The sequence below is a fragment of the Mytilus californianus genome, unplaced genomic scaffold (genome assembly GCF_021869535.1).
Source record: "Mytilus californianus isolate M0D057914Y unplaced genomic scaffold, xbMytCali1.0.p SCAF_1, whole genome shotgun sequence".
Classification (NCBI taxonomy): domain Eukaryota; kingdom Metazoa; phylum Mollusca; class Bivalvia; order Mytilida; family Mytilidae; genus Mytilus; species Mytilus californianus.
In genome coordinates this window covers 136,264,371-136,287,193 of record NW_026262581.1, presented here as the reverse complement: position 1 = coordinate 136,287,193, position 22,823 = coordinate 136,264,371, and the positions used below count along the sequence as shown (strand labels likewise).

The following is a 22,823-nucleotide window of genomic DNA, read 5'->3' as shown; positions in this document are numbered from 1 at the left end:
ATGATTATAGTAATAAAAGTAAATCATACAATAGAATATATTTTTATGATTTTTTTTTCCGATGGATATTTTGAACAAACATATATAATTGATATTGTTTTACAAATGCATGTTTGTATTCTCACCTGAAGTCTCTTACTTCAGTCTAGCAAACATTTCCCACTAGTACAGTGTAAATACAATGTGTATTGTACTGTGACACTTAGTGACTACCTGTTGAATGCGTGGTTAAATTCAAGGTAATTAAAAGATTAGCATTCTGTAATTCTATTCTTTTGGTCTTCACTCAGTGAATTTTAGCCAACACGGTTCACCGTTACAGGTGTGAACAACATTTCGTATGAATGATAAAAACATTAATTATTTGGGGAGGAATATGGTGGCAAAATACCTGAATCGCCGTTATATATATCTTTTATATTTTTCGTAAGCTTAATTTTAAAATAGATAGGTGAGTATTTTGTTGTAACATCGAAATTCTGAATTACTTTTAATTAAATAATTTGATAAATAAAAATGGCCCACGAAAACGAGCGTATAAACCAAACACTGTACTTACTTTTTCAAATTATCATGGGTATTAACCTTGAATATTTCAATGTTTAGAGAAAATTTTCGCGGTTACATGATCATGTTAATATAGCTTGGTCCGTCCACAGCGATCTAAATTTACCTAATCAGGAATGCCCTTATTAAAATATTTAAAATCTCACAACGTGTACATACTTAAGTTATTTGACCAACGATGTTTAAAAAAAATAACAGATTCAATCTTACGTCAACTTTCCTTTTTTGAATGGAGACAGACCGGCGAAATCAATTTTCAATGTGCTTTATATCTTGTACCTTTGCAAGACTTATCATTCATTCATAAACCCACTCTATACCAGAGACATATATGTCAGTCTTAACTGACAAGAATACACCTCAAGCGGACAAGCAGTATATTCTTTAAATTTCTGTGATTTGATACCAAGAAAGAAAAAAATCCCGAAATTAATTTGATACTTTGTGATACTCAATATTTTTCCTGGAAAATATTCACATCCACACGTTTGGTCTGAAAATAAGATAATAATATGGTGTACAGAACATGCAGAGGTGTGAATGTCATAAAACCTTGTTATATCAGAAACCATTATAAATGTGAACCTGTATACGTAAGACCTCATGGAACGTCACCTAAGCACATACAGGTAATATACAAGTAGCTCTGTTATACCCGGAAATGTCAAGGTAAATCGCTACCGATACCGAATGTACCAATGCAAAGAAAATTCGGATGATTGTGAAGCGTGACCATTCATGATTTTAGAGGAGTCTTAGGTGGAAATTGCCGGTAAGATTTAAATTCTGACTAGATTTTTTTCTCTCAATTTAAATCACTGAACTAAAAAAAAAGAAACCTTTGTCCAAGATCAGAATTCTTCATGTAAATTCATAAATACAACGTTCTTATTTTGTAACTTTCAATATACCGGCTTTACCTCCAACCACAGCCCCCTCCCAACCTGGGAACAGTATATTTAACATTACAATGTTTGTGTACCTACCCAAATCAAAAAAAAAAAGAAGAAAAAAAAAAAAAAAAGAGATGAACGGTAAGTCACATCAGATTCAAATATTTATATGGTTGATTGTCGTTAACTGGAGATGTATAGTTACACATCTCTGCGTTAACTTATAAGAATGACAGGAAAGTATATACTTGAAATAGATGTATGATGAATAATATGCAACTGCGGCACCCCTTTTTATCAAAGTGTACATGCATTTTTATGACTGTCCGTTATCTTGATTAAGAATGACAATTGAACGTGAAATTCTATAGTTGCCAGTGAGACTTTTTTTTACCAGATATGCGACTTTTCGTATTTATATTTTCTCTTATATTACTCTCATTTAATATTTTATGCATAAGTGCAATATTGTGAATAGTTTATTCCCCCACAAGCCAACTAAATAAATTAATCAACCATCTAGCTAATCAGACGTTAATACAAATACTATCAGTCTATCCGGAGTGAAGTTTCTTTATTTCTTCAAATAGATTTTTTGGGGATCATTAGTGTACGTCCAGTGGCATATATATTACATGCATGTCGGAATAGGAAAGTTAGCATAATGTACTGTTAGAACCATGTTCACATCATTATACATTATATCCAACAATTGTGGTGATGACGAATTTCTTTAACTGTTCGAGAACAATCTAAATGAAATATAAATCTGTGATTTTACTATGTCCATAACTTCGATGAACCAAAGCAAGTGAGAAATCAACCTGTATTTAAATCAAATTGGTTCTGGATGTTCCTCTGTTATATTCAAAAACATGTATATATTTTTAATTGCGACTATCTATATCCGTAACTTTCTATCTAGGCGTATTAACCAATGACCGACAAGTGCGTACATTTTTGTTAAATCAATATTTGTATGTTTCAAAATGTCCATTATTATTGACAACGAGTATATACTTACATTTTCCACAATTTACCCTTGGAAAAATTTTATCAAATCTTTTTTTGGAATTATTTAGATTTTCATAAATATCATTCTTTACACCAGAAATGTTATTTATAAACAAGCGTATGTGTTTAGTAATGACTAGTATATCACTCTCGGACACGCAAGACAAAGATGTATATTACACCTGATAGTTTCAAAATGGAAAGTTATAAGTTATCGGCCGTGTACACTAATCAATACCCTCAGAAATGAAGGGATGCATGAACTTGCTTTATGTAATTGTGTAATAAGAGTTTTTAAGTCCGACAGGAAATCGCATGAATACCTGGACGTGTCACCTCACAATACCTCTGGGAATAATTCCTTAAGCCATATGCATGCTGATGATCAGATAAGGGAAGGTCTGAATTTATTTAAATAATTAGATATAAGAAAATGTTGTATGAGTGCTAATGAGACAACTCTCCATCCAAGTCACAAATTGTCAATTTATAAAAGTAAACCATTATAGGTAAAAGTACGGTCTTCAACACGGAGCCTTGGTTTATTACATAAAAGTTTATTACATAAAAAAAAGTATGAACAAATTAGATTTTCGAAAACAATTATACACGGGACACTTATTTATGACTTTGAACTTTGACTTTTTAACTAATTCCCATATAAATTTCTTGTTTCAAAACTTAGTAAAAACAAGAATTTGTATAGTAACAAATACAAATCCTTGGTAAAAAAAAAAACAGTTTAAAAACGACAGACTTTAGTTATTAAAAAAAAATAATTACTTTTTCCGTATCATGTTAGTTAGGAAAGGTTGAACAACAATGTCTATTATAATCATGTTTGTGACCCGGGAAACTGTTTATGCTTTTCTTGTCGGATAAAACAACTGTACGCTTGACAAGATATCGACACGCAATTACGACTACGTTAGGTTACTGCTAGTTTTGGTCCTTTGTGGTTTATAGATATATCGTGGTTTCGAAACCGAGAAGATGTCAAAATGGCCGCATGCAGAGAATTGATACTCTAAATTTAAAATCGATGGTGATCTCTTATATAGCAGAATAAAACTTTAATATTTATGAATTTGTGCTTTTTTATACAGAATGAACATAATATCAATTTTTCATTTTTTTGCGAAGTTTCCCTTTAACATTTTTTTTCTGGTAAGAAAATCACCAATAAAGTTTCTTTAAATACATTACAGGACTCCATGTTTCTATGATGAAGTCAAGATCAAACTCCCAGCTAAGCTGACAGAAGCCCACCATTTATTATTCACATTTTATCATATCAGTTGTCAGAGTAAGAAAGGTGAAGTGGGACCAGTAGAACTTCCTGTTGGGTATACAGTAAGTAAACAGTCACATTATATCATATCAGTAACAGTAAAATAAGTGAATTAGAACCAGTAGAACTTTCAGCTAGGTAGAAAGTCAACAGTCACATGAGAGTAAGAAAGGTGCATCAGGGCCAGTAGAACTTCCTGTTGGGAATGCAGTAAGTAGTCACATTATCTTAATAAATGTAAATTGTGACCAGTAGAAATTGTTGTTGGGAATGCAGTAAGTAGTCACATTATCTTGATAAATGTAAATTGTGACCAGTAGAAATTCCTGTTGGGAATGCAGTAAGTAGTCACATTATCTTAATAAATGTAAACTGTGACCAGTAGAAATTCCTGTTTGGTACTCAGTATACATATTCAAAGTAAAAAGTAATATTTTATCACGCAAGTCAGGGTAAGAAAGGAGAAGTTTACTTTTAAAAATTTCAAACACATTAATTTGTTTTGTTTTCTGCTCGGATATGTAATACACTTTATATATAGTAAAAAGTATGATTGTTAGAAAATCGTTGATATTGTAATAATTTGTATCGTTTATCTTATATTCATACAAAAGTGATGCCAGTGATATTATATGATGTCCTATTTTAAGTTTGTCTAGTATTAGTTTTATTTGATCCCAAAATGATTTTAGATATTTGCATGTCAGAAAGTAATGATCATAATCTTCAATGACATTACATATATTACAGAGAGGAGTTTTAGTTATTTTCCAAGAGAAAAGTAATTGTTTGGTTGGTAAAATGTAATATAGAAATTTCCATCTTAACATTCTCAATTTATTATCTTGGATATAGTTAAAGATGAAGTACAGCATTTGTTCTCTTTTCTTTGTATTGTTATCTAAATTTAGAATTCTGTCCCATTTTTGAAATCCTATTGCTTTCTCATAATATCTATTTAAAAGCGAGATGTAGATATCTTTCGAGGAAAATATTTTTATTGGTACCATTTTTCCTTCTCTATCTTTGAATTTAAATTCGGAGTAGGTAGCAACTTTTGTTTTGATTGACTCTTCTTTTATGAGCTCTTGTAACCACTGTTTTGGTATTGCTTTCATCAATTTAGTATATTCCGAAAACCAATTAGCATGGCAAGATAGTTTATCTAAAATCTTATTTTGATTAATTTTTCCTTTATCATCAATTATGTCATTTACAAATAAAATTTTGCTGTTTATCCAATTTTTAAAAATAAGACATTTACCATTTAATTTGATATGCTTATTGCCCCATATTAGTTGCTGTCTGATATGCTTATATGTTAGTCGATTTGATTCTTTTTCAGATTTTGAGTTTATCCATGATATAATTATTTTTAAGTAAAATTCTGGAACAATTTCTTTTAGTTTATTGATTAGATTAATATTGTTAAAGTCCATTTTAAATATAAGGAATTCTTGTCCAAACTTGTCTAAGTAAAATTTTGGTAAGACTTTCCAATTGGGTGATGAGTCTTCATTATCAATGAGTCTTTTTACCCAATTAATATTTATGGATTCTATATATTTATCTATGTCTATCATTTTAAGCCCGCCGGCAAGATAATTTTTACTTATTATAGCTCTTTTAACTTTTTCTGGTTTATTATTCCATATAAAACTATATATTATTTTTTTAAATTTTGCGAGATATTCTTTATCAATTTCTGTTACTGATGCAACATAGGTTATATTTGGTAGGATTAGTGATTTAACAAGAGTTATTTTACCTAACATAGTTAATTTTCTTTTATTCCAATCTTTAATTATTTTTTCCGATTTTTCGTATTGTCTTTGCAAGTTTAATTTTTTACACTCATTTTTATTAAGTCCAAAATATATTCCTAATACTTTTATCAGTTCTTGTGTCCACTTAATGTTTTCAACTTTATCTTTACAGGATTTTAAATTTCCGAGCCATATCCCCTCTGTTTTATTTCGATTAAGCTTTAGGCCTGAAAATGATCCGAAAATTTCGATAATGTTCAAAGTTAATGAAACTTCTTGTTTTGAATTTAAAAAAATAAGGTGGTGTCATCTGCAAGCTGGCTTAACTTTAGAGTATGGGTTTTATTATCTAGTTTGATTTGAAAACCTTTAAATTTTTTATCTTGTCTTAATCTACAGGCTAAAATTTCAACAGCAATAACGAAAATTATAGAACTCGTGGGACACCCTTGACGGATCCCGCACTCAATGCTGAAGGGTCTTGAAATCCACCCATTATTTAATATACAACCCTTTATATCTGTATATAAAGTATTTATCCACTTCAATAAAGATTTCTGAAAGCCAAATTTCTTTAATGAACAATACATAAATTCCCATTCTAACGAGTCAAATGCCTTTGAAAAATCTAAAAAAAGAATTGCCCCGTCTACGTTGAATTTTTCTGAATAGTCTATAATATCTTGGATTTGTCTAATATTAAATCCAATATATCTGTTTTTTAAATACCTGTTTTGATCACTGTGAATGATTTTATGCAATACTGGTTTAAGTCTTTGTGCAAGAGAATATGCTATAATTTTGGTATCTACATTTAATAAAGTAATTGGTCTATAATTGTCTAAATTTAATGGGTCATTTTTCTTGTAAATAAGGGTAATTAATCCTAGTTTCTGTGAATTTGTCAATTCTTTTTTTTCTCATAACAATGGTTAAAGACATCTACAGCAAAATATTGTAAGTTGGACCAGAAAGATCTATAAAATTCATTTGGAAGATTATCAATGCCCAGTGTTTTGTTAAGTTTCATTTTAAAAACAGAATTTGTACATTCCTCTATTGTCAGCTTTCCTTCAATTTCATTACTTTCGTGTGTAGTTAGTTTGCTGTTTATTTTTGTATTTTCAATATAATTCTCAATTTCTCCCAAATCTGGCTTAGTTGACGTATATAAATTTACATAATAATTCCTCCCCGTTTCTAATATTTTACCTTGATCCTCAGTTATTTCCCCTTCACTGTCCCTAATAGCAGTAATATTTTTCTTGTCTGTCTCGATTTCTCTAATCCCAAAAAAAATTTGTATTTTTTTCGCCTTCTTCTACCCATTTAACTCTTGATCTTATTTGTGCCCCTTTTATTTTATCAGAATATAGAGTTTGTAACATTTCTTCTGTTTTCTTTATTGAATCTATTATGTTATTATTTTTCTCTTCATCAAGGACATTATCCTGAAGTTCATTCAAAAGTTTTAGTTCTTGTTCTAATTCTTTAATTTCACCTCTTTTATTTTTAGCTTTAATTTTACAATGTTCAATAGTCGTCTCCTTTACCTCTATTTTAAACAGATCCCACACGATTGCTTAACCTTTTTGGTCTCTTAATTTTTCATATTTATCTATTAAAGTGTTTATTTTCATTTTGTATGATTCGTCTTTAAGAATACTATTGTTTAATTTGAAATAACCCTTTCCTTTCTCCCCCTGACAATGATTTATCTTAAGTGAAATAGCTAGATGGTCTGTATATTGAATTGTAGCGGGTCTTATATCAGTGTGGAGTACTCTGGTCTCACGTCTTGACTAACAAGAAAATAATCAATTCTACTAGCTACTTCATTATTTTTTCTTCTCCAGGTATATTGTGTTTTATTTGGATTTATTACTCTCCAGATGTCTATAACTTTTAGTTTTTTTATTAAACTTTTCAACTCATTTGTCTTATTTTTTATTTTTTGTTGATCTTTTCTATTACTTTTTCTATCCTTTATATTAAGCGTTTCATTCATGTCTCCCCCTATAATAAGTATACCAAGGCTATATTTTTCAATGACACTTAAAAGCTTTTTTAAAGAATATATTTCTATCTTTACATGTGTTTGGGGCGTAAAGGTTAACAAAAGTAAATATATTTTTATCAATTTCTACGTTGATTAAAACAATTCTTCCCTCTTGATCTACATACTTGTCAATAATTTCATGTTTAATTATTTTGTTAATGTAAATCGAAACACCGAAAAATGAGTTTCTTGTAAAAATATATAATATTGCATTTCTGTTGTCTCATCCATTCTTTTAGTCTAATTCTTTTTTCATGTTTTCTCAACCCCTGACAATTTAAAGAACATATGTGTAGTAGATTAAGTGACATCTTGGTTGTTTTTTAAAAGTATTCGATGATAAATAAATAAACAAAAATTAAACATACAAGTATTTACAACTATAGAAATTAGAGACAAAATAAATGACACACATATATCATCAATGACAGATTTAACCTTCACCCTGTGAGGTGCAATATATATACATGTACGCACATACATTTAATTCCATATTGACCGACTTTGATAGGTTTCCACCTGTTTCTATATTTAGAATCATTGACTGGTAAAATATATCGACCTTCACATGTATAACAATTGATTTCCACGAGCATCGACAGTATATTAACTGGCATACCTTACATTGAAATATATAATTGTGTTGGATGTATAACAAATGTTTCTAAATGGGTAAGTATTTTGTTCTTATTTGTATACTTTTAAACTTTTATCCTGGAAATATTTGATCACTTTTCTATGTTTATATGTCATTGCTGAATATAACTTGGATTGATAGGCTAAATCATTGTTAATGTAAATAAGATTACATCTAGCCATGTGATCCTGACTATAGAAATGATAACTTATATAACAAATCATACTGCAGATAGACCTAATCAATTACATTGTCTTTACAGTGGTTACCTTTGTGTAGAAATAGCAAACTGTTGACAGGAGAATTCAATCTTCATGTGTCTATAGACAGACTACCAGCTCATTACCACAACTTGTACCCAGATGTGAGTTTATATATATTTTTTCTATACTTCAAAAACAGCTGCTTAATTAGATTCAGAGCTCAATATATTGGCCAAGTTTATATACTTGTTTCAGAAATCAGCACATTCCAGAGTACTATGTAAAATATCCAAGCGCAGCAAAAATGAAAGGATTACTATCATTTGGTAATATAAAGTTACTAAAAAATGTATCTTTATTCGTTTCAAAGTTAGTTAAAGTATTTTAAAGTGTAGTAATTATTAATATATTTCCTTTTAGAGTTGTTTTATTATGCCCCACCTATGATAGTAGTAGGGGCATTATGTTTTCTGGTCTGTGCGTCCGTTCGTTCTTCCGTCTGTCTGTCCCGCTTCAGGTTAATGTTTTTCAGGTTAAAGTTTTTGGTCAAGGTAGTTTTTGATGAAGTTGAAGTCCAATCAACTTGAAACTTAGTACACATGTTCCCTATGATATGATCTTTCTAATTTTAATGCCAAATTAGAGTTTTGACCCTAATTTCACAGTCCACTGAACATAGAAAATGATAGTGTGAGTGGGGCATCCATGTACTATGGACACATTCTTTTTTCTTTCTATGATTGTATGTGATTGTATTTTGTATATGTTTACCTCTTGTTTCACCTGTGAATGTGACAGAGTGTTTTTAAATAAAGCATATTATATTGTATTGTATTGTATTGTTTGATATTTTGAAGTGTTATTGTATAGTACATTATAAATACACATACTGACATTGTTGCTAGACTTTGTATATCTTATCATCTACCCTACAAACTTTACTTTGGCACTGTATTGGATGAAGATGTGGTATGGTTGTTAATGAGACAACTATCCAACAGAGACCAAGTAATGTAGAAGTTGGCAACTATAGGTCACTGTATGGCCTTTAACAATGAGCAAAATCCAAATAGCAAGCTTTAAAAAGCCATGCAATGGCAAATCTCAAACAATTCAAACAAGAAAACTAATGGCCTGATTTATGTACAAAACAAAAAACAAATGTGATAAACAGGAACAAACAATAACCACTCAATTACAGGCTCCTGACTTGGGACGGACACATACAGAACAAACAGGAACAAACAATAACCACTCAATTACAGGCTCCTGACTTGGGACAGACACATACAGAACAAACAGGAACAAACAATAACCACTCAATTACAGGCTCCTGACTTGGGACGGACACATACAGAACAAACAGGAACAAACAATAACCACTCAATTACAGGCTCCTGACTTGGGACAGGCACATACAGAACAAACAGGAACAAACAATAACCACTCAATTACAGGCTCCTGACTTGGGACAGGCACATACAGAACAAACAGGAACAAACAATAACCACTCAATTACAGGCTCCTGACTTGGGACAGGCACATACAGAACAAACAGGAACAAACAATAACCACTCAATTACAGGCTCCTGACTTGGGACAGGCACATACAGAACAAACAGGAACAAACAATAACCACTCAATTACAGGCTCCTGACTTGGGACAGACACATACAGAACAAACAGGAACAAACAATAACCACTCAATTACAGGCTCCTGACTTGGGACAGGCACATACAGAATAAACATTGTTTGGTTTTCATAGTATTTAATGTTTTTGGCTTTTAAAGGTTAGTAACAAAAACATTTATCATATGAACATAATTGAATGATCATATTTATAATTTATCCATTGTTTTTACAGCCTCATTTGCCCTCAATGAAGTGGGTTGATAATCACAAAGGAGTATTTAACATTGCTATCCAGGCTGTATCATCAATTCATACACAGGTACTTATATATAGATAATTATCATCATCAGAATATAGCATTCTTGTTAAATTTATCAGTTCATTTTGCAATGTAATATTTTAAGGAAACCTTAATATTTTCATATGCAAATGTTTTGATAAATTTGATAATTATTCCAAGTATTTCCTTTTCTCTGGAGTTATATTTATAGATCAAGTTGTATGTTTATATTTGGGATAGAAAAGTGAAGAGCTTTCTTATCGTACCTTTTGTCTCAAAGTTACTGTCAATATGTTTCTAATCTGTCCATTGGTTTTGTCTAGTCATCTTCCAGTGTCCAGATAGGATCTTTATTTTATGTTGGTTATGTCAAAACCATACATGAATTCAGTTGTTTTGAAAATTAACGTTCAGAATATATGTTTTCTGGGGGACAATATTGTGTACATATATCACATATTCATAGTGTCTACTTTTCTGACTGGGTATTTTTACATGTTTTGGGGATGGGACAGCTGGGGTGATAGATATGAGCTTAGTCACAAAATTCATTTTTTTTATCCACTATGAATTTTAATGATTTGTATATTAAACTAACATTGTAGAATGGTAATCTGGGTGATATATAATCTCACAAAGTACCTTTTATTATTTATGTACTATTAATATTTGAATCATATAATGTAAATGAATATTGTAGGATGATTATTTGGAGAAATTCCTCAATTTAACCAGGCATGCACAAGAACAGAAACTACCCATGATGAAAACTGAACTGCAATTTGAAACTGATCTGAAAATGAGCCTTATAGAGCTGCAAAAAGTCAGAGGAGAAAATCTTATACAATTTCTACCACTGGTTATGGATAAATTGATTCTATTGAATGTTCGTCCACCTGTCTTGGGTGGCCAGTCAGGTAACTACAGAAATTTATAACCATTGATTGTTGATAAATTGATTCTATTGAATGTTCGACCACCTGTCTTGGGTGGCCAGTCAGGTAACTACAGAAACATACAACTATTGATAAACTTGATTCTGGTTACTCTCTGTTTACCTGTCTTTGTTTGTCAGTTTCCTATAGAATAAGTTGATACCATTGTTGTTGTAATACTTTTGATTATTGTCTACTTGTCAAGTGGCAACAGAGACAAGGGAGATAACTTGATGGATCTAGCGTACATTCATATTGCTGAGAATCCATTAACTAGTCTTTGGTGTGATATGAGTTACTGTAGTGAGTCGTGCAGATAATTTAACAATACTGGTATAGATTTATGAAAAAATGATTCTGCTGAGTGGCCATGGTAACAGTCAAAAGATACTAAAATCACTGGAAATCAAAACTCCAGTGGATAATACAGAATACAGAATATTTATTATTCTAATTAAGAGCCCTTGATGAGCAGCATGACATGACATAAACAGACATTACAAGAGTTACACAAGGAATACAAGGCCAAGAAACAACACATATGTCATACAAAATTAGTCATAGTGAGTCATAAAAAGATTTAGTGCAAGAATTTTAAAATGTTTAAAAGATTTCACATTCAAAACACGAAATATCTATTTAATTGATGATACAAGGATAAAAAAACGTTAAAAATCCATGCACATTATATATTCTGTACAGTAAATAGGAGACGAAATTGAATTTGATACTTTTAACCATGTTGTAGAAGCTGTTGTCATAATTTATTAGTTACATTAGGACATCTCTGTCAGTGTTGTGAAGAATGAGCATAAGTAGTACACGTTTTTAAAAATACATTATTGAAATGTGTATTTGTTTTTTTTTAAGCAAAAATTTTGAAACTGTAATGGACAATGTTTTGAATAAAGTTGTTAATCTTTAAAAATGATTGTATTTTACAGTAAATATAGGTCAGCCAGCCTTTGAATCCATGGCCAATGTTGTAAAGAAAGTACATGAGATTCTTGAGGATAAGAATGATCATAATGGAAGGAATGCTCTGTTGGCTTCATACATCCATTATACTTGTTCTCTGCCTCATCCTGGTCTTGTTCATCAATGTAAGTATTAATTGGTTAAATAAATAATCTGTATTAAAACAAAGGGTATGGAAAGGAAGTTGAAAAAGAAGGTGAAAATACATTAATATGTTTTATTATTTGGGGAGAAAGTTTGACCATGTGTTAACATTGAGTAGATGTTATCCAAAGACAAATCAGGGGAACATCTAACCAAAAGAAAAGCTTTTTGTATTTTATTATTGTAGAAAAACATATCTTGACATATTGCTTTCTCCATTTTTGTAAAAAAAAAATATGTATACAATTTTCAACAGAAGTTTAATATTTTATATTTGAGTATTCCATTTCAGAGTTTTATTATGCATTTGTAATTTAAAAGTAACTTATTTGCAATTGATCTTCATAAAATTGTTGTCCATCTTTACAACATTTAGTTTATGTGTGAAAGCTTTAATGCCTTTTTAACCATAAAAAACACAAAAAGAGAGAACATGAACTCTTGTTACTAATATATGCTTGAATAAAAGATTTTTATGAAGACTGCTTTATTTGTTGACAGCAATGCAAAGTAAGTTGACCCTAGCTCAAGCCTATATGTATACACACACACACACACTTGTGCATGAAAGACAGGTTTGATTTCTTACTGAAAATGTAACTCATCTTACAACTTTACTTTTGAAAGAATTGTTCCTCCATTGAACAAAGAAAAAATACATCAACATATTAGATTCAGTAACATCAGTTTCTTTTTAATTCCAATTTAAAAACCTGGCAAAATTACCAGAAGTGTAATTTTACTTGTATTCAATAGTACATATGATAAATCTATTTTAAGTTATGTGTATTGACCTCGAAGGAATCAATTTCTTTTTGTCTTTTAATACCCAAATTCATACACATTTCATACTTGATTTTTTTTTCTGAGAAAAAAATAAAGACCGCCATAGCATGCTATCTAAGAAGCAAAATGAAATGACATAGTTAAATTAGCTGGGTAGATGTCCCCAATACAAAATCAAATAAAAAAATGTATATGCATGAAATATTTAAATCCTGAACTGGCAAGGTATTGGCTTTTTAAATGTTAGCTTTATGTAGTACCAGTCATTAGATGTATGCAGGGAGTAATATGTAGCACAGCTTAAATAAGTCTACTATAAGTATTATAGGAATAAGATGTGTGCTTAGCTTAAATGAAAAAGCAACCCAACAAAATACTATGTAGTGTACTGCTAATAAACATCAGAAAATCATCTTATAACTTGCAATGATCAATAATACAAAGGTCATATGACAAGCTTAATATCACCCTAGTCTAGAAAGATTGTGAGATAATTAAAGATCTGACCTCATTAACAAAAAAACCAAAACAAACATAGTGAACTATGTCTGGAGTGGGACAGGCTATTAAATATGTTTGAATTAGTTTGTCAATACTTACTCCTCCCCTATCATCTTTATGAATGGAAAGAAATAATAATATAGTTTAAAACTTACAAGAAAAAAATCTATCAAAAACAGCATTTAATCAGTACAATTACTTATTATGTTATAAAATGGATAGAAGCATAAAGGTTGACTCAATTTTATTTCCCTAGATTCTTTCATTGTCAAAAAAACACTTGGCCTCTTGCCTCATGGGAAAACTTTAATTTTAATATAAAAATAAGGAGATGTGGTATGATTGCCAATGAGACAACTCTCCACCAGAGACCAAATGACATAGAAGTGAACACCTAAAAGTCACCATAGGGCCTTCAACAATGAGCAAAACCACACCGCATAGTCAGCTATAAAAGGTCCTGAAATGACAAACGTAAAACAATTCAAACAAAAAGATAACAGCCTGATTTATGTACAAAACAATGAACGAAAAACAAATATGATATGCAGCAACAAACGACAACCACTTAATTACAGGCTAACACATTTATGTATGAAATGTATAATATGAATTTCCATCTCCATTTCTACCATACACTACCTTGATCTTGAATGTTGTTTGGAGAATATGCTATTTATTGATCATGATAGATTATGTTGGTGCACTGAAATGCAAATAATCAATTCTGTGCAAGGAAAAATATTAATTGGAGATAGCTTAAAACTTATTTATTTCTAGTGTTAGGCTTATACCTAATTTTAATTAAAGGAAATTTCATAGAAGGGATAAATGCATAGTATACTAAATAAAACCATTGTTATAACTTTTTTACAAGCATTGTCAATATTTATCCATTTTAAACATGGTGAACATATTTTCTGAATGACAAAATGGAATAAATTGACAGACACCTTCCACAAAAATAACCCTGTACCAGTATCTTTTAATCCTCTGCATTTAAATCTGTCAAGCTGTCATTTTATTACACCTTTCCTAAAGATTTTCTTTGAAACTACATACTTGTGATTGTTCTAATGGTTGATATTAACAACTTGATTTGACATACTCTTTTGTTTTCAATGAGGTTTCTTTATTTTTCTCATTTGTGCATGTTTAACAAAACACACTTTATCATAATCATATTAATCTATAAATGAAGCTTGGTCTTTATACATTTGTTTCTTCTCTATAAATGGAAGCTTGATCTTAATACTTTTTGTTTTTTCTCTATAAGTGGAAGCTTGATCTTAATACTTTTTGTTTTTTCTCTATAAATGGAAGATTGATCTTAATACTTTTTTGTTAGTATGTACATGTTTGTTATGTGTGGTTCAGTATCAGGTCTCTAATATGATACAACAAGCTGTTTTCATTGTTTGATATATATAAGACTGATGGCATTTATTTCAAGTGTAAACTTTACAGAAATATATATATTTTTCAGCTTCATCCATAAATTTTGCCAGTCTAGCCAATGCTTCTGGTTATAATACCCTTGGAAGACCTTCATCTTTACCTCTTAGTCGACAGAACTACCAAAGATCTACCAGTAACCCTGACCTGGCAGGCAGTACTCCAACGTCACCTGATGCTGAAGTGGGCAATTTCTTGGGTAAGTTTGAATGACCAGGGATCTACTAGTAATCCTGACCTGACGATAAGTACTCCTGCATCATTTGATGCTGAAGTGGATAATTTCTTGGGTAAGTTTGACCCAAAAACCCTGACTTTAGAGACAATACTCATACATCACCTGATGCTGAAGTGGATAATTTCTTGGGTAAGTTTGACACAATAACCCTGACTTTAGAGACAATACTCATACATCACCTGATGCTGAAGTGGATAATTTCTTGAGTAAGTTTGACCCAATAACCCTGACTTTAGAGACAATTCTCTTACATCACCTGATTCTGAAGTGGATAATTTCTTGAGTAAGTTTGACCCAATAACCCTGACTTTAGAGACAATTCTCTTACATCACCTGATGCTGAAGTGGACAATTTCTTGGATAAGTTTGACACAATAACCCTGACTTGAGAGACATCACTTGATGCTGAAGTGGGCAATTTCATTGGGTAAGTTTAAACAACCAGAGATCTATTAGTAACCCTGACAGGCAGTACTGCTACATCACTTGATGCTGAAGTGGGCAATTTCATTGGGTAAGTTTAAACAACCAGAGATCTATTAGTAACCCTGACAGGCAGTACTGCTACATCACTTGAGGCTGAAGCGGGCAATTTCATTGGGTAAATTTAAACAACCAGAGATCTATTAGTAACCCTGACAGGCAGTACTGCTACATCACTTGATGCTGAAGTGGGCAATTCCATTGGGTAAGTTTGAATGACCAGAGATCTACCAGTAATCCTGACCTGACAATACGTACTCCTGCATCATTTGATGCTGAAGTGGATAATTTCTTTGGTAAGTTTGACCCAAAAACCCTGACTTGAGAGACAATACTCATACATCACCTGATGCTGAAGTGGATAATTTCTTGAGTAAGTTTGACCCAATAACCCTGACTTTAGAGACAATTCTCTTACATCACCTGATGCTGAAGTGGACAATTTCTTGGATAAGTTTGACACAATAACCCTGACTTGAGAGACAATACTTGATGCTGAAGTGGGCAATTTCATTGGGTAAGTTTAAACAACCAGAGATCTATTAGTAACCCTGACAGGCAGTACTGCTACATCACTTGATGCTGAAGTGGGCAATTTCATTGGGTAAGTTTAAACAACCAGAGATCTATTAGTAACCCTGACAGGCAGTACTGCTACATCACTTGATGCTGAAGTGGGCAATTCCATTGGGTAAGTTTGAATGACCAGAGATCTACCAGTAATCCTGACCTGACAATACGTACTCCTGCATCATTTGATGCTGAAGTGGATAATTTCTTTGGTAAGTTTGACCCAAAAACCCTGACTTGAGAGACAATACTCATACATCACCTGATGCTGAAGTGGATAATTTCTTGAGTAAGTTTGACCCAATAACCCTGACTTTAGAGACAATTCTCTTACATCACCTGATGCTGAAGTGGACAATTTCTTGGATAAGTTTGACACAATAACCCTGACTTGAGAGACAATACTTGATGCTGAAGTGGGCAATTTCATTGGGTAAGTTTAAACAACCAGAGATCTATTAGTAACCCTGACAGGCAGTACTGCTACATCACTTGATGCTGAAGTGGGCAATTTCATTGGGTAAGTTTAAACAACCAGAGATCTATTAGTAACCCTGACAGGCAGTACTGCTACATCACTTGATGCTGAAGTGGGCAATTCCATTGGGTAAGTTTGAATGACCAGAGATCTACCAGTAATCCTGACCTGACAATAAGTACTCCTGCATCATTTGATGCTGAAGTGGATAATTTCTTTGGTAAGTTTGACCCAAAAACCCTGACTTGAGAGACAATACTCATACATCACCTGATGCTGAAGTGGATAATTTCTTTGGTAAGTTTGACCCAAAAACCCTGACTTGAGAGACAATACTCATACATCACCTGATACTGAAGTGGATAATTTCTTTGGTAAGTTTGACCCAAAAACCCTGACTTGAGAGACAATACTCATACATCACCTGATGCTGAAGTGGATAATTTCTTGAGTAAGTTTGACCCAATAACCCTGACTTTAGAGACAATTCTCTTACATCACCTGATGCTGAAGTGGACAATTTCTTGGATAAGTTTGACACAATAACCCTGACTTGAGAGACAATACTTGATGCTGAAGTGGGCAATTTCATTGGGTAAGTTTAAACAACCAGAGATCTATTAGTAACCCTGACAGGCAGTACTGCTACATCACTTGATGCTGAAGTGGGCAATTTCATTGGGTAAGTTTAAACAACCAGAGATCTATTAGTAACCCTGACAGGCAGTACTGCTACATCACTTGATGCTGAAGTGGGCAATTCCATTGGGTAAGTTTGAATGACCAGAGATCTACCAGTAATCCTGACCTGACAATAAGTACTCCTGCATCATTTGATGCTGAAGTGGATAATTTCTTTGGTAAGTTTGACCCAAAAACCCTGACTTGAGAGACAATACTCATACATCACCTGATGCTGAAGTGGATAATTTCTTTGGTAAGTTTGACCCAAAAACCCTGACTTGAGAGACAATACTCATACATCACCTGATACTGAAGTGGATAATTTCTTGGGTAAGTTTAACACAATAACCCTGACTTTAGAGACAATTCTCTTACATCACTTGATGCTGAAGTGGACAATTTCCTGGGTAAGTTTAAACAACCAGAGATCTATTAGTAACCCTGACAGGCAGTACTGCTACATCACTTGATGCTAAAGTGGACAATTTCTTGGGTAAGTTTAAACAACCAGAGATCTATTAGTAAACCTGACAGGCAGAACTGATACATCACTTGATGCTGAAGTGGGCAATTTCATTGGGTAAGTTTGAATGACCAGGGATCTACCAGTAATCCTGACCTGATAATAAGTACTCCTGCATCATTTGATGCTGAAGTGGATAATTTCTTGAGTAAGTTTGACCCAAAACCCCTGACTTTAGAGACAATACTCATACATCACCTGATACTGAAGTGGATAATTTCTTGGGTAAGTTTAACCCAATAACCCTGACTTTAGAGACAATTCTCTTACATCACTTGATGCAGAAGTGGACAATTTCATTGGGTAAGTTTAAACAACCAGAGATCTATTAGTAACCCTGACAGGCAGTACTGCTACATCACTTGATGCTGAAGTGGGCAATTTCATTGGGTAAGTTTAAACAACCAGAGATCTATTAGTAACCCTGACAGGCAGTACTGCTACATCACTTGGTGCTGAAGTGGGCAATTTCATTGGGTAAGTTTAAACAACCAGAGATCTATTAGTAACCCTGACAGGCAGCACTCCTATATCACCTGAAGCTGAAGTGGAAAAGTTTCAGTATTGAAAATTGCCTTTAGAAATTTATATAAAAACATTGTTTATCTGTGAGATTGAAATTTCTCATGATAATAAATCTGTTGAATACACAATTGCCATTACTAAAATTTTATTTTAGGTCGTTATATGGATAGAGGAGGAAGCATGAGAGGAGAAGAGTTAGCTCAGCAAATGTTTGGATCCAGAACTGCTGCCAAAAAGGTAGAAAAATACAAGATAAAATTTTGTTGTCATTTAGCTGAATTGATTTTGCAGTAGGTTTTAAATCCTTCCACAATACAACAATAAATCTGAAACATTCATCAAATTTTACTTCATACCTTGTCTATACAATATACAGTAAGTTCTTTTTTTGACTATGAGGCTGTCAGAAACTACTATCTTCAGCTTCATCAGAATACAGACATGTCTTATAAGTACTTTTTGTTCTGAATGTATGAAAGTACATATTTTTTATCAATATTAGAATGATAAATTCTTATATCACCCCAAACTCTGAAGTTTTTATTTGTAGTAGTAATAGATTTTAAAGATTTGGCCATTCTTGGCTTTCCAAAACCAGATTTCCAATACATAAAAAAAAACGTGTTTATTTTTTATCTAATCGTGATGTTTTTTGAATGACTACTTTTATTTAGCAACATTATGTATATATTTCAGTTTGTACATGAAGAATTGGCACTACAGTGGTCAGTTTTGAGTGGACCCATCAGGGAGACTGCTATGACATATTCCTGGTTCTTTTTTGAGCTGATGGTATGAGTTCTTTGTTAATTAAAGAAAAGAAGATGTGATTAAACAGCTGTTTATACATCCATATTGCCCAAAGTTTTTATTGTTTACTTAACACATAAAAAGGAATCAAAATATATAGATATGTTTGACTTTGTAAGTTTAGTCCAGCAAAATTGTCAGTTTATGAGGAGGAAAGACAGTCAATTGATTTTCAATGCATTTTATTTTCTTTTGTTATGTTTATCACAGGTATTTATCTGTGTTTTACAACCAAAACTATAGATTTATAAACCAATTTTCTTGCATGTGGTAACTTCTATTTTGATTTTATGTGTTAGAACCAATGCTCAGGTTGATCTTCAATATATCTAAGGTAAAAAGTAGCAAGATGATTCACCTGAGATGTATTAATTTCGATACTTCACAGTATATAGCTCTAGGTACAATTTGAACTGAACTGACCAGTGGGAAGAAAATTGGTTGTGCAACTTTTTACAAAGTGTATTTTATCATTTTATTATGAATTCAATTTCTCAGAGATACTGACTCTTTTTTTTTGCAAGTATTGTGAGATAAGTTCAAGTTTACATAAATCTTACAAATTTTGCGATATTTTGAGATTTACACAAATTTTATCCTTCAAAATCTGAGATTTTCCTTGTTTATTGATTTATTTGCTCATCCAAATTTTGTACATTAATTCAAACCAACCTCTACCTAGTTTAAAACAATCACTTTACTTTTAATATATTTTAATATTATAATGCTTCACAGATAAAGAGTATGGCTGAACATCTAGCAAAGTGTGACAAACTATCAGCACCCAGGCAAATGAGATTTCCAGAGTATTTTGAGGATGATTTGAAGAATCTCGTCAGAATGTTTGTTAGGGATATAGTTGATAAATATGATAAGGTAAGATGAAGAATCATATATAGATAAACAGATATTGTAAATAGGTTTACACATTATAATTGACCTTTGTTATTTTATATTTTATTCAGGGTGTGTTATCTCTAAATTCCAGAAAAAATAAAGCATTCTTTCCTGGCTTCTGAATAATTTATCATTAATTATCTGAGTCATGATAAGTATAAATCCTGACGTCTCAGAAAAGGTCCTCCCACCCCTCATTTATTTATTTGAATGGGTTTTCTCAGTGAAACTGCATCTTTTTTTGTATGTGAGAACTTATAAATGCTTTTCTGTAACGTGTTTCAATGGTCAGGTGAAGTTTTTAGGACCATTTCTCCTTATATTCATATGAATATGCATATTTTACAGGATACTTTGATACATGACCTCAGTTTCAGTGTTGATAGCCATTGAAAATAATTCAAAATTTGCAGATGGGGATGCTTCATAATATGTCAACCCCAAGATTTATTTTAGTGTCCCATATATATGGAATATATGATCTTTGTATCTTTTGTTTACATTTCAGTGCAGCAAATTGACAATTAAGCTCATCCCTATCTGTCAGTTGGTTTGTCATGTCAGAATTTTTTTTTTTTTCAATTTTCAATGAACTTGTTATCCAAATAAAAAGGTTTTAAAATTTGATTTTATTGCAATTGTATATTTATCTGTTTTTCAGGATCCATCATTAGTGAAGAGTTTAAATACAAGTCTGGCATTCTTCCTGCATGACCTGTTGACCTATATGGACAGATTTTTTGTCTTCCAGCAGATACATTTCTATTGCAGAACTGTACGTTATATATCAAATAGATACATTTCTATATAATACTTATCACTGTTTTATGTAATGTTCTTTTGATCTTCTTTTGTGATAAGTTTTTATGCTACTTGCTTGAGATAGAAAATGATCACTAGAAACTAAGGGTGCACATGCAGTTGCAATAACGACGTCATAGGCAAAAAAGCGATAAACAGATTATCAATGGTCTTTCAAACTCGAGAAGGTTTCTTGGCCGCATCTCATCTCGGTTATCGCCCGTCAATAAGATTGTAGCTTAGAAACACCCTCTCATTTGAAAAACAATGGATAACCTATAAATATATAATATATCACAAAGATACGCTTCTACTGTAAAACACATTTAATATGTAAAACAGTTGCAATAACAACGTCATAGGCAAAGTAGCGATAAACAGATTATCAATGGTCTTTCAAACTCGAGAATGTTTCTTGGCCACATCTCATCTCAGGGTTATCGCCCTTCAATAAGATTGTAGCTTAGAAACACCCTCTTATTTGAAAAACCATGGATAACCTATAAATATATAATATATCACAAAGATACGCTTCTACTGTAAAACACATTTAATATGTAAAACAGTTGCAATAACGACGTCATAGGCAAAATAGCAATAAACAGATTATCAATGGTCTTTCAAACTCGAGAATGTTTCTTGGTTTCATCTCATCTCAGGGTTATCGCCCTTCAATAAGATTGTAGCTTAGAACACCCTATCATTTGAAAAACCATGGATAACCTATAAATATATAATATATCACAAAGATACGCTTTTACTGTAAAACAGATTTAATATGTAAAACAGATACTTAAATAGTACATTAGAATGTACTATATATAAAACAGGTACACTTCCATGTTATAACAGAATGTCATATATTACACACACATTTATTGTTAACAGAAATGTATTATATTTAACAGATTCTTCAGTATTACAAAAGAATTTCATATGATACACATATATGCTTCTATTGTAAAACAGAATGTATAAAACAATAAATTGAATGTAATGTAATAATAAAAATTAAAGATTACAAGGATCTCTTTCATTATGTCATTTTATTTTATAGCTTGGTGACAAAATGAGGAACCTAGCTGAATCTACATCACTGATTCTACTCAAGTTAGATTTCATGAGAGTTGTATGTAGTCATGAACATTACTTTCCTTTAAATTTACCATTTGGAACCCCTCTGACTCCATCAGCCAATTCATCAAGTCCTACTCCCAGTATTTCCAGTATAACATCGTCGTCATCATATGCCTCCACCAGTACATTGACAGACAAGGGAAGGTTCTATGAATTAACTATAGAATTCAGACAGCAACATTTCCTGCTTGGGATTGTGTTATCAGACTTGTCAGTTAATCTAGATATACAGTGAGTATTTTTCATTTGACTATATAATTAAAATAAATATACCTTTTTAATGTTATTTAGAAATGAGAATGAAGATATACATCATATTTCATTTCAATATTCAGATAAATTCAGTATTAAGGCAATTGTTGTCTAAGGCTTAGTAAGTCGATATGAAAAAAAAATATAATGGAAGAATAAGCTATAAGAAGTGCTAGTATTTTAAATGTATATGATTATAATATTTGTAGATAAATCAGATAATCGCTTTATATTATTAAGTGAGTAAGTGTACAAAACTATCTTTGATTGTGTTTTTATATGA

At 31.7% G+C, this 22,823-nt stretch overlaps 1 protein-coding gene across 1 annotated transcript in view; it reads left to right on the top strand.

The window, feature by feature from the left end:
* The window catches only part of LOC127735792 (dedicator of cytokinesis protein 7-like), an 82,918-nt gene that overhangs the window by 27,882 nt on the left and 32,213 nt on the right, over positions 1–22,823 (top strand). The window contains exons 17-27 of the mRNA XM_052246114.1: positions 3,683–3,827; positions 8,490–8,591; positions 10,296–10,382; positions 11,044–11,260; positions 12,223–12,381; positions 15,174–15,341; positions 18,798–18,880; positions 19,340–19,435; positions 20,189–20,329; positions 21,012–21,125; positions 22,209–22,519. Coding sequence (XP_052102074.1) covers positions 3,683–3,827; positions 8,490–8,591; positions 10,296–10,382; positions 11,044–11,260; positions 12,223–12,381; positions 15,174–15,341; positions 18,798–18,880; positions 19,340–19,435; positions 20,189–20,329; positions 21,012–21,125; positions 22,209–22,519 — 1,623 coding nt within the window. The remainder of the gene's footprint in view (positions 1–3,682; positions 3,828–8,489; positions 8,592–10,295; positions 10,383–11,043; positions 11,261–12,222; positions 12,382–15,173; positions 15,342–18,797; positions 18,881–19,339; positions 19,436–20,188; positions 20,330–21,011; positions 21,126–22,208; positions 22,520–22,823) is intronic.